Consider the following 13,987-nt stretch of genomic DNA (forward strand, 5'->3'; position numbering starts at 1 on the left):
CCAGCTGCCATGAAGCCCAGGTTAGTAATGATGGGCGTCTATAAGACACCCCCATTACTAACCTACAAAGTGTTAAAAAGAAAAAACACACACTACACCAAGAAAAAAATAATTTATTTGAAATAAAACACACAATTTTATTTAATTCTTAGTTTACTAAAAAAAATAGTTACCTTTCCACGTTCCTGCGCTGATCTCCCATGCACAGCTGTCACATCTGGAGATGGTGACAGCTGTGCATGGCTGCTGTAAGCTCACGCTGCCGGGAACACATCCGCTCCCGGCAGCGGGAGCCACTGACTGAGGTCACCGGAGTGCATTCAGGGAGCGCAGCTCCGGAGACCTCCTTTACGGCACTACTGTACCGTGGGAATTTCTCACGATACAGCAGGGCCGTAAAGGAGCTAACCGGAGCTGCGCTGCCTGAACTCCGGCGAACCCGCTTATGCAATGACGGGGCTGCTTTACGGCCCCATCATTCTAGCGGCGGCGGCGGTTCAGAGCGGTCACATTCTATGTGGCTGCTCTAAACTGGAGATCTTCGTGGGACACTCGTGGACTACTACGGAGGGGTAAGGATAAGGTTGTGGTTTATTATTTTATATTTTATTACAGGAGATCGATGGCTTCGGGGAATTGGGTGTCTAGGTGAGTATAGGTGTAGTTTTTTATTTTTTACTTTATTTTAGGTGGCGATCGGCGGGGACAGGTAATGTATGAACTAATTTATTGTAGGTAACCACTGGCCACCAATGACATGTATTTAAAATTTATTGGGGACACAGTAGGGCAATTTAAATAGCAGGATCAGGCTGATGGGAACTACTGCTCCCATCGAGCTGATCCTGCTGGCACGAGTGGACGGGGGACAGACATAGGCCGATGGGAGTAGTAGTGTCACATCGGCCTATGTCTGCCTGCACGCACACACCCGCAGACATCGCACAGACACCGCACACACTCGCAGACATCGCACAGACACCGCGCACACCCGCACACATCGCACACACCCGCAGACATCGCACACACTCGCAGACATCGCACAGACACCCCGCACACACTCGCAGACATTGCACAGACACCGCGCACACCCGCACACATCGCACAGACACCGCACACACCCGCAGACACACGCACAGACACCCACACACACCAATCATGACGGGCTGATCGTCTGGGAGGTGACTGTGCGGCCAGCCAATCACTGTAATGCCCACAAACAACATGGCTGCGGCATTACAGTGACTGGCTGGCAATCCCTGCATGTTCATTGGCTCTGTAAAGAGCGACAAACATGCAGGGCGGAGACCCGAGCTCCCGCCCGAGTAACCCGGAAATGCTCGGTGCTCGCCGAACATCCCGAGTAGCGTGATGCTCGGGCGAGTACTGAGCAGTGTCGAGCATGTTCGCTCAACACTAGTGCAGAAGTCTCATTGACAGTTACAGGAATCGTTTGCAGTGATTGCCTCAAAAGGTTGTTCAACAAAATATTAAGTTAAGAAGAACCATCATTTCTGTCCAGGCCGATTTCATAAGTTTAATCTTTTTTTAAATTCTGTGGAAGTAGGATTGAAAAGAAATGTCTGACTTTCATTTGTTCATTTTCATAGATTTTTAATTTAGTACTTTTGTCAGATTCAAGTTATTTCTGGGACCATTGTGGGTTTCTCTCTCATTAAACAAGGGGTACCAGCAATTTTGACCACATGTGTATATTAGGTTTCTCATGACCCTTCTTTGCAAAGAAGTTATCATCTTTATAGGGGTACAAGTGCCTGTACAGCCATACCACTTATTCACATGTAAAAATATGCTGATAGGTTCCCTGTAAATTGTATTACATTTTACATTGTAAAACCATTAAACGTTCTATAAGTGCCAGTACATTATACAGTAAATACAAAGTTTAAAAGTCAATTGACTTTTTCTTTTCATTTGAAGGTACATATTAAAGGGGTTCTTCAAGACTTTGACATTGAAGGATTATACTTATGGTAAAACACCAATATTAGATTGATGGGGTCTGACTAATGTACTTATGGAAGGAGCTGCTGCGCTTCAGTGTGTTCTTCATTCATTTCATTGATTACTGAGCACAACTCAATACATTTTCTAGTGCCTGTGCAGCTCAGTCCTATTAAAATGAATGGGATTGGGCTTCGATTCAAGGCACAGGCGCATCAAAATGTAGAGAGTTGGGTCTGGTAAATGATTAAAGAGAATTTGTCATCTGGTTTTTGCTGCCCCGTCTGAAAGTACAGACTGAATAGTGTTTCCTGCTCACTGGGTTTCTGCTCACTGCTTTATCTTCTAGTCCTTTCAATGTTAAAGGGGTTGTCCACTACTTGGACAAGCCCTTCTGGTTCCCCATGTTTGGCCTCATTAAAATAAAAATCTTATCCTCCCCTCCCGTGCCCGCGCCATTCCAGCGGTGTCGGCAGCACTCTTTCTCCTGGGGCTCTCGTGAGGTTGTTAGGTCACATTGAGGCAGGGCCGGCGTCAGCACCCGAGCAAGTGGGGGGGCCCACTCGCCGTCGGGCACCCCGCCACGCTATGGGACCCGTGAGCGGAGGAGAGCGGTGCCAGCGCCCGCTCTCCCCCGCTTGCTCAGGGCTCCGGCACCCTGCACAATACTTACTTTTACCCGTGCCTCCGCTGCAGCTCCGGTCTCTTCCGCAGCTGCTGCACTGTGACGTCTCAGGTCAGAGGGCGCGGTGACGTCTTTCTACCGCGCTCTCTCCTGAGCTGTCACAGTGCAGAGCAGGAAGCCTCCGGCGCTCGTGAGGAGTCCGAAGCAGCGGCAGCAGGTGAGGAGTGAGGTGAGTATTTGATTTTGGGGTTGGGAGGGTGTGATATCCTGCATGGGGCATTATAAGCGAGGGGGGTGTGACATCATGCATGGAGCATTATAAGGGGGGGGGGTGACATCCTGCATGGGGCATTATAAGGGGAGGTGAAATCCTACATGGGGCATTATATGGGGCGAACAGCCTGTGTGGGGCATTATGTGGGGGGAACAGCCTGCGTGGGGCATTATGTGGGGGGAAATGCCAAGAGTGTGCAAAGCAGTCATCAAAGCAAAAGGTGGCTACTTTGAAGAACCTAGAATATAAGACATATTTTCAGTTTCACACTTTTTTGTTAAGTATATAACTCCACATGTGTTAATTCATAGTTTTGATGCTTTCAGTGTGAATGTACAATTTTCATAGTCATGAAAATACAGAAAAATCTTTAAATGAGAATGTGTGTCCAAACTTTTGGTCTGTACTATATATATATATATATATATATATATATATATATATATATATATATATATATATATATATATATATATATATATATATATACATATATATATATATATATATATATATATATATATATATATATTTATATTTCTCTGCGGTATCTGTGCATCATGAATCGTGGTATGTGTTAAAGGGGCCCACTGAGACTCTTTCGCCCAGGGCCCACAAAAACGTGGAGCCGGCCCTGCATTGAGGCCTGCGCCCAATCATTGTCGGCTTCACTGTCCCCGCCTTCAGACATATATGTAATTAACAGGAAGTTTGCGGCCAGCCGCACCTCTCACTTACTGTTGATTACTTATATGTACGAAGTTGGGGACAGTGAAGCTGATAATGATTGGGCGCTGGGATCGCGTAATGTAACACCCTAACGTGAGCCCCAGGAGAGAGAGTGCCGAGTGCCGGAATGGCGCCAGCATGGGAGGTGAGAATAAGCTTTTTTATTTTAAAAGGACCAACCATGGGGAATCAGAGGGCGGTGTCCAAGTAGTGGACAACCCCTTTAACCTCTTGTTATGTAATCCTCAATATTCATGAGCTTTGTATAACTCCACCCCAACACTGATTGTCAGCTTTCTGCCTATGCACAGTGTACACAGAAAGCTGTCAATCAGTGGTGTAGGTGGGGTTATACAGAGCTTATCAACGAGAGGACTAGCAGAGCTGCAGCAGATAAAACAATTATTGTTGCAAAAGAGCATCATTCAGCCCAGTAAGTGACCCAAAGCCGTGTTTTACTATTAGATACATGTTCCAGACTGTCCTAAAATAGCATGTAGTCTATCATAGGGCAATAGACAAGCCCTCTTCTCGTCTTCTAATGTATATAAATACAGTAACTTCAGATAATCCTGGCCTCAGAATTATATTTTGGACGTAGAAAACAGTAAGGCTATGTTCACGCGTTGCATTTTTGCTGCATTTTTTTTCTGCAGGCAAAACCTGCTTTCTTGCCAATAAAGAAACTGCTTACAAAAAGAAGGGTTTACTGCATGTTTGCTGCATTTTTTGATTGTCTCTTGTGCATGCTGATAAAGTTTAGTGAACCAAAAAAAAAGCTGATACAACTTCCTTAGGTTTTTGCACCAAAAACGCAGCAAACCTGATACCTGCATTTTCTGCTCTGTTTTTGAACTTACCCATTGCTTTCTGTGGGTGAAAATAACGCTGCAAAAGAACTGCAAAATGCTTAAAGTGACATGCTGCATTTTTCAAAAACACAGCAGTTTTCCAAATCAGTCAGAAAAAAAACTCAGTACGTGTGCATGAGATTTCTGAAGTCTCATAGCTTTTTCTGGTACTGTAAAACGCACTTACTTACTTTCCTTGCACCCAAATGGGTATCACTCAATGGTCTTGTGCCCTTGTTCTCCTACAGTTTTTTTACCACTCTAGATATCATCACATTATTATTACACATTTTAATGCTTTTTTATTATTAAATATCAGAAAGTTATTATCAGGCATGTGACAGCTCTTTAATTTTCTCTACATTTTCATTGTCTCAGACTATTGTGGTTCAGACAACAGAATACTTGTCATCTATATTAACAGGGAGCAAACCTAAAATCAAATATTTTATGTTTTGTTTTTTTTCTTTTTATAGTCTATCAAATATTTTCTATGTTTTTTAGAATGTGAATGTGCTCTCTGAGAAACCATGACACAGATATCTCTTTGCCAGGCTATTATCCATTTAAGTCAACAATAGATGTTACAGTAACACAGCTAATCCATGAAACAGATGAGTCTGAATGGGAACCAGCGCTCGACACATTCATGTATTTTATCTTTGTCACAATTGAATCAGATAACCAGCTGTAGAAATTACAAATCACATCGGAAGAATGGCATTATAAATCACATCTACAATAGCTAGAGATCACATTTTGAGAGATAGTGTTAGCGCTTTTATATTGCGGATCAGCTTAGGCTGGGTTCACTGCACAAAAGTGCATTCGATCAGAAAGACAGTCACTGACGAAACTTATGCCAGACAGAGCGCAGAGTGACTCCCAGATGCCTCATTATGGCCTCCATGGTGATTCAAATCCTGTTTTTCAGGGCTTCTGATGGAGGCTCCATTAGAGCAATTGACATGTCAAAAACACAATATGGACATAGCCCTCGAGTTCCAATAAACTGTGCTGGCAGCTCCTCACTAAGTAACAGCATTGGCAAAGCATCCATCATAAACAGTGCGAACATAGTGTCCCTCGTAATCTATACTGCCAGAGCTTCCATTATAAAGCATGCTGGTGGAGCGTCCCACATAGCTTGGTGTCAGCAGAGCATCCTTATAGGTGGAGAATCCCTCATGGGTGGTGCATCCCTTGTAAGTGGAGCGTCACTTGTGGGCTGTACTGGCAGAGAATGCTTTGTATGTGGAGCGTCCCTCGTGGGCTCTGCCAGCATTGCGTATATTGTAAGTGGAGTGTCCCTCATTGGTGGCGCATCCCTCGTGGGCTGTGCTGGCGAAGCATCCCTCATAGGAAGTACTGGCAGAGCATCCTTTGTAGGAGGAGCATCGCTTATGGGCTGGTGAAGAGTCCCTCGTGGGCGGTACAGACATTGCGTCCCTTGTAGGTGAAATATTCCTCATTGGTGGCACATCCCTCGTGGGCAGTACTGGCAGAGCATCCTTTATAGGTGGAGCGTCCCTCATGGGCATTGTCAGTATTGCGTCCCTTTTAGGTGGAGTGTCCCTCATTGGTGGCGTATCCCTCGTGGGCTGTGCTGGCATAGCATCCTTTGTAAGAGGAGCGTCTCTTGTGGGCTGGCAAAGCGTCCCTTGTGAGCAGTGCCAGCATTGCATCTCTTGTAGGTGGAGTGACCCTCAGTGGTGGTGCATCCCTCGTGGGTGGTGCTGGAAAAGTGTCCCTTGTGAGCGGTGCTGGCAGAGCATTCTTTGTAGGTGGAGCTTCCCTCGTGGACACTGCCAGCATTGCATCTCTTGTAGTTGTCGTGGGTGGTGCTGGCAGGGCATCCCTTGAAGGAGGAGCATCCCCCGTGGCTAGTACAACCCTCATTGGCGGAGCGTGCCTCGTGAGCTGTTCCAGCAGAATGTCCTGTCATCACTCACTTCTATTTGCTGCCACATTTCCAGGGCATACTTGCAGGGTTTTCAGTGAGTCCTGTTCACCAGCTGTGACTTTTTGGTCATTATAGGGACTCAGTGACTGTGTTTAGTCCAGCCTTGTTTTAATGACTGCTTTATAACCTATCTGATGAAGGATATCTGATGATGTAAAACCTTCCTTTTTCCAGGTTTGTCTTGCATTTAACCCTCAAAGTACCCTGGTAGCAACTGGAAGCATGGACACGACAGCAAAACTGTGGGATATAAAGAGCGGAGAAGAGGCGCTCACCTTAAGTGTAAGTTCAGAGCCGAGTTGACGGCCATATTTTCTGGCACATAATGGCCCTGTCAGTGATGCATTATAGAACAGACGGACATGGAGTACAAGTAGTAGTTGTTATTTCCAGACACCAGGGCAGTCTTCATTATATACAACTTCCATTACAGGAGCATAAAAACAACTTCTTTACTTCTGTTCTCCCCTCAAGTGTTATTTAGGTGAAGGTTTCCAGCTGAACACCCACTTGCCTCTTATCTGACAGCAGAGATGAACGTCTGAAATACTTTTCTTTTACGTCGCCTTCTTTTGTGTCGAGTACTCCGTCCATAAGAGCAATTAAACTTCTTATTGCTGTTTTCGTGTGGTACTTTATGGACACTGTAACTTGGCAACACAGGCTGGGATGGTAGATTTGTGACAGCGCGGTAGCAGGCGGTGCAGTCGCTCTGTGGTTATACATTTATATTACTTCCACTGAAAGTATACAGTGTATTCTGCGAGCTCCAACAATTTGGGTTGAATGTGCTTTACATAAAATATTGGGAAATTGTAGAAATAAAAGTTAATAGCGTATGCCCATATGAAAGTTTTACTATTTTATCCACAAGGTATGTACAATAAATGCCTTTGGGCACAAGAGATAATATATGTACCTGTTCCTAACACTTGTTTGCCAATGCAAAGTGGTCACTTGCTGCATCGGCTTCAGTGGAAGGATTGAGCATTTCATATTCAGATTTTTCTGTAAATCCCATAGATGTTCATGGGAAGAGATTTATGTCCTGTGAGTAGAATTATAGTCAATGGGAAGAGAGCTAATTTCTAATGCAAAGCAGCTACTGGTAGGTCAGGGGATCACTGACCGGAGCCCTGCTCCTCTTACCTGCCGGTATCCCGGATGCCCCTTCTGAATAGGATACCTGGTGTGATGTCACCATTTTACTGTGATGTACGCCTGATGAAGCACCAGGGATACCGGCAGGTAAGAGAAGGTTCGCAGGGCTCTGAAAAGGAATGGATGCCAGCTCACCCCTGTGGATGCTATTGAGAAATTCTCGGCACAGAGAAAGCCATTCCTAGTTGAGTGAAGATTCAAGGAAAAGGAAGGTCGAGCCCTTTTCCAGTTAAAATGGTAAACTTTATTCCAACATTAAAATTGTGACTCATGTTCATCCATGAATAAGTTATGGTCTGAAACGTGTAGGAAAACGATGCAATCTATTTGGAAATACTGGAGAATTTTAAAGATGTTGGAATAAAGTTTACCATTTTAATTGGAAAACAGCTGGAGCTCCCTTTTCCTTGAATTTTTGCAGGGCTCTGGCCTGGTGGTCACAGACTACTGACATGGCTGCTAAACCAGGGTTCTACCAATCTTTTTGCCATGACTTGGTTCTTAAAGGGGTTGTCCTCTCATCGCGTGCACTGCAAGGATTCTCCAGTGCTGGAAATGGCCATAAGTATGCGATATGCATGCTCCCTGTCGCATTCCTACTAGACTACTTCCGGCCACGCTCAGTACACTTGCATTGGGCGAGGCTGCTCATGTCTAGTCGGAATGTGGCACCGGAGAATCCTCATAGTGCACGCGATGTGAAGATTCACAAGTCTGCAGTCATATAGAGTGACTGCAGACTTGTAGCTTAAGCCTGGACAACCCCTTTAAAGCTGTCTTTTTCCGGTGTTGGGGACAATTCAATGCTGTCTTAGCTATTGGTGTAAAACAGAGGCATGAAATATTTATCGAGACAGTCCATTGGATCTCCAAACATTTGACTTCAGTAGTTGAGAGACATTTGGGAAGGCGCAGACTGCTGATGTCCTCTCCACCTTCATATGTAGCCCTAACACAAAACCTCTAGGTACAAAATAACATTTTGGATAGATGGTGAAAGCCGAGCTTGTTAATGCTGTCCTATTGTTACTAAACCAGAACACAGGTTTTGTGTATACCTGTGCACATAGCATGCTGTTCACATGCGAATAAAGAGAACGAGGGCAATCTCCAGGTCTTTACTGAGAAGGAACATTGCTATTCTAATGCGTTCACACTGGCGTCCAATTCCACATTAGTTATCAGGATACTCTGAGCTCAGACCTCTAGGGCAGGGTTCCCCAACTCCAGTCCTCAAGGCCCACCAACAGGTCATGTTTTCAGGATTTCCTTAGTATTGCACAGGTGATGGAATTATTGCCTGTGCAGGTGATGCAATTATCACCTGTGTAATACTAAGGAAATCCTGAAAACATGACCTGTTGGTGGGCCTTGAGGACTGGAGTTGGGGAACCCTGCTCTAGGGAATAACCACAGATAAATGCAATAGGTCCACTCAGAGCATTTTATATATGTACTGCAGGAATACCTTGTGACGGAGCTGCCGACATTGCTTAGGATTAATATATAACTTTTTTGCACAGCTATTTAATATTTGGTTCTCTTCATTTTTTTTCCTCTCCAGGGACACTCAGCAGAAATAATTTCTTTATCATTTAACACAACCGGCGACCGGCTGATCACAGGCTCCTTTGATCATACAGTATCGGTATGGGACATTCCTTCCGGCAGGTACAGTGCTATGTGGGCAGAATCTCGATTACACGTTGGGCAATGACGGCTGGTAGAAATTGAGAGACTGCTGTGAAATAGCCAGCAGTATTGGAGCTGCAGATGTAGCAATCATTGTATATCATTGTTTTATGTGTCCTTAAAGCTGGTGATACTGAAGGTTCTTTAAAGGGAATTTGTCATCAGGTTTTTGCCACCTAATCAGCGAGTAGCATAATGTAGAGAGAGAGACCCTGATTCCAGTGATATGTCACTTCTAGTTCTGTCAACTTCAGTGTTTATCAACAGGAGATTATCACTAGAAGACTAGTAAACCTGCTGTCATGCAGTCCTACATATTCATGAGCTCTGTGTAAGCCCACCCACACCACTGATTGGCAGCTTTCTGGCTATGCACAGTGTACACAGAAAGCTGCCAATGAATGGTGTGGGCGGTATTATACAGAGCTCAGCATTTAGAGAACTGGTAGGACTGCAGCAGAGAAAACATGAATTTTATCAAAACTGCAGCAAGCAGCCGAGCAAATGACTCATCACTGGAATTAGGGTCCCTGTCCCTACATGATGCTGTTCTCTCCCCAATTCACCCAACCAACACTAAAGGGCCTGGCTGCATCCTGCAAAAAAATGTTCAATAAAAAGATGAAAATAATGTATAATATAAATACATAACGTGAGGTATTGGTCGATATTTTGGCGAAAATACGCAAGCTCACAATCGGCGTCAAGGCATAAATTAAAAAAAACATCACAGAAAAGATGTTTTGATCAACCCAGATTACCATTACCCTGATTGCCACCACACCAGGGCAATTCGGGAAGAGCCGGGCAAAGCGCCAGAATTGGCACTGCCCGATAACCAGGGACCTTCCTAAGCCCACAGCGGTCTGCTTTACTTTGGCTGACTATCAAAAATAGGGGGGGACCCCACGTAATTTTTTAAAAATTATTTATTTATTTAATAAGTTAAATAAGGCTAAACACCCTTTAGTGCCACATGAAAGGCACTAAAGGGTGCAAGTTTACTATATGTAGGAGTCTTGTGACATTAAATATCTGCTGGACATCTATCCTATTTATTTTGATGGTTCAGGCTGTGAATTTGCTGTACTTGGGTGATGAAATGTCAGGTTTCCTTTTCAGATGTGTGCGTAAAAATCGGGCGGCACACGCATAGGTCGTATGGCATCTGATTTTTTATTTCTCGCACCCATTGACCTGCATTGGCGAGTGCAATCCGATTCTCGCATTCACTCACAGCATGCCGCGATTTCTTCCTAAAAACTTGCAGATGAGCAGTGGCTCATTTACTAACATTGGTCAGAGTGCAATGTGATGTTTCCTCACATTGCACTCCTCCGTATTATAGGCCAGTGTGAACGAGGCCTCAAGCTGAATTGTCTCCTAGCATATAACAGTAGATGTGCAGCCAGACAGGTGTCAAACCATGCCCTCCTCCATATTACTTTGCCTTACTCCCAGTCTTTTAACTACCTTGATGTCAGACTATGTTTGTTTCTTGTACTCAGGAAAGTTCACCCCCTCATCGGACATCGTGGAGAGATCAGCAGCGCTCAGTTCAACTGGGACTGTTCTCTAATAGCCACAGCCTCAATGGATAAGACCTGCAGGGTAAGGGCATTTATTATTCTACACTCATATCGCCATATAATGGAAAAATAATCCAAATACTGCAGATTATGGGGTTTTTCGTACACTATATCCACAGGTTAAACCCCTATTAGTTAAATGCTATCGACATTGATTTGCAGCTTGTAATATTTCCAGTCCAGCGTTACGGCTGCTTTGCTGTCATTGCTTCAGATCTCAGCACCTGTCCCAGCGACGTACCTTATAAATAAGTAAAATGCAATATCCTGTGCATAACTGATGTGTTTACTGCTATGAGTGCACATCAAAAATGTTCTATTCATGTATCGGAGGAGAAGCCAGGACAATTTACATGTTAGTGTTTGATTTGCTAGAACGCTTACCATATAAATGTATGCACATACCCATATGGATTTACCACGATGGCGAAGAAAACATATGATATCCAAGGATACAGCGTTGCACTTGAAGTATGATTTATAGGATGCCAACTTAGTTTCTTTTGCAGAAATAGCGCAACTCCTATCCATGGGCTGTGTCTGGTATCGCCGTACAGATCCATCAGCTGAAATACCAGATGGAGCCCTTTAACAAGAGTGAAGCTTTTTCTGGAAGAAAATACCATATTTTTCTAATCTCTATAATGAAATCTGGATATTAATAGTTATTGACATTCAGTCAGAATTGAAGCAGAAACCTGATTCTGAAATCCTGATTGACACGACTTTATGCAATATCATGAAACTTTATAGCTCGCTTAATTTACCGAAAAATACAATTTGGTTCTGAAGCAGAACAGGACTGAAGGCTGGAGTTCTTATTGAGGTTTCAGTCAATACTAATAGTAACAGCATTGACTACAGTTATGGCGATGGGGTCAATTTATGAAGTGCAACGATAAGGCTGCAACATAGGAAGTCAATTTCAGGTGATACAAGTGGATATTAATATGGACCACAGAATATATTTCAGGGACATATCCAGGGTCCTTGTCTTTTTCCATTTTACTTAAAAAAAATAATATTTTTTTGGAATAACCTAAAAAAATGATGAAAAAGTGGTGGCTTAAAGGGAATCTGTCAGCAGGTTTTTCTATGTAATCTGAGGACAGCTTGAGGTAGGGGGTTAAAACAATGAACTCAACGATGTGTCACATGTCCAGCTGTGTGGTGTTGTTTATTTAGATTGAAGGTTTAATCACATTGTGATCACATTGCTGTGACTAGCTGCACCCTGTGAGCTCTGGTCTGACTCTGCCCCCGTCTGTGATAAGCACCTCACTGTCTATAGAGAGAGTCTGGTGTGGGCGGGGTTAGCTTCCTCAGCTCTGCTGCATTGCTAAATCTAAAAATTCTGATTGTATCGCAACTGCTGCACCCAGTAATCTAAGTGACACATCGTTGGATTCAGAGTCTCTTTGCCTACATCAGGCTGCTCTCAGATGAGGTAGCAAAAACCTGCTGTCAGATTCCCTTTAAGGGGTTATTCATTGAAAAAAAGTAAAATAAAAACCTGTCCCCTGCACATCAGATAGGAGAGGACTTGCTGATCACTGAAGAGGGGTTCCAACCCCTGGGACCTCCAGCAATCCTGAGAACAGCGCTCTGCAGCCCCTCCTCGAATCGTCAGGAGGTGCACATGATCGGCCTCCACTTTATTCATTATCAATGGGACTAGACTACCAGAAATAGCTGAGTGGAGCGCTCCACTTTGTCCAGCAGTCCAATAGGCGATGAATGGAGTGGACACCAAGCATGTGAACCTCCTGCCTATTCAAGATGGGGCTGTAGACCTTTGTTCTTAGGATCGTAGAGTAAGCAGTCAAATCCCCAGTTATTAGCAAGGTATTCACTATAATGTGGATAGCCTGTTATATTTGGGGGAGCCTTACGTTTTCAAGGCAAAGACTTAGCACTGGCGTATATATAGAAAATTCTGCTGCCTTAAAGGAGTTGTCTCATCAGAACAGTCTATTTCAAAATTCAGCTGCCAACGCAACCAGCTGATTGCACTGGGTCCTGATCTTGGCCCCCAGACAACAGCTGATTTTAGCCACAGGTAGTCAGTCCTGTAGTATTTATATGGCAGCCGTGTAGTAGAGTGATTGTCTGAGGGATTGAGTAGGAATTCCAATCTCTGACGTCCTTCTGCCCTAATAGAGCTCCTTCTGGGACCTCCTATAAAGGGCATTTTCTATGCGGTATGTTTAGCCCATAGGGGATGTTGCAATCTTCAAAAGATTGTGTGGGTCACTGAAATATGGTCCAACTAAGACTGTGTGTATAAGGGCGCGTTTGCATGGAGTGTGGAAAATAAAGTTCTCTGGAGAATTGCAAAAGATGTGAAAAAAACAGCGTCATTTCCATTATAGGGTAATTTTCTCATTGAAATCAATAGAAAGCTTATTCAAAGAACATTTGAAGCAGTTTTTGATGCAAAATCCTCGCCAACATTCACGTTGTAAAACTGTATTTTTATATATATTTTTGATTCCAATATGTATATTAAAGAAAATCCCAGAATCATCTTGCAATTTTTACACTGATTACGAGACCTAATGCTAGACTCCTGCTTCCATTTCTTCACATGGACACTAGGGGCAATAGACTGACTCAGATCCTCATTGTTTGTATAAAAGCATTATCTGATCCTGCTTTAATCTGGGCAAAATGAAGTTGTGATGGGTGGAGGTGATCTGTCATTGTAATCCTGTCTGTGATGATAATGAGACTGTTGAAAAATATTCTGTACAGAACAGGAAGTATGACTCTAGTAAGATGGAAAATATGATATAATAAACTTTAAAAAAGAAAAACTTTAAAAAAAAAAAAAATATATATATATATATATATATACATACATACATATATATATATAAAAACCTTTTTGCAGCTGAATTACATAGTATGTCATTTTCCGAAGACATAATCCCTTTAAAACAAAAATCTCCCACCAGTCTAAGATGGCATGAGAGCTAAAACTATGCTTAAAGTGGACCTGTTACCAAATTAAAAGTGGGCAGGTTTTGCTCTTATTTTATTCCCACTGCTCCCGTCTTCTTCTTCTTTTTTTTCCTATCCACTATACAGTTCCAGAGATACGGGCCTTTTTTATTTAGTGCTCATTTTTATTGTCTT

The 13,987-nt window shown here is 43.4% G+C and overlaps 1 protein-coding gene across 1 annotated transcript in view; it reads left to right on the plus strand.

Annotated features, from left to right (window-relative positions):
- DAW1 (dynein assembly factor with WD repeats 1) overlaps positions 1 to 13,987 on the plus strand; it is an 82,453-nt gene that overhangs the window by 54,497 nt on the left and 13,969 nt on the right. The window contains exons 7-9 of the mRNA XM_073673000.1: positions 6,582 to 6,689; positions 9,133 to 9,239; positions 10,769 to 10,871. Coding sequence (XP_073529101.1) covers positions 6,582 to 6,689; positions 9,133 to 9,239; positions 10,769 to 10,871 — 318 coding nt within the window. The remainder of the gene's footprint in view (positions 1 to 6,581; positions 6,690 to 9,132; positions 9,240 to 10,768; positions 10,872 to 13,987) is intronic.

The sequence above is a fragment of the Phyllobates terribilis genome, unplaced genomic scaffold (assembly GCF_046119375.1).
Source record: "Phyllobates terribilis strain yellow unplaced genomic scaffold, ASM4611937v1 Scaffold_3__8_contigs__length_932513732, whole genome shotgun sequence".
NCBI lineage: Eukaryota > Metazoa > Chordata > Amphibia > Anura > Dendrobatidae > Phyllobates > Phyllobates terribilis.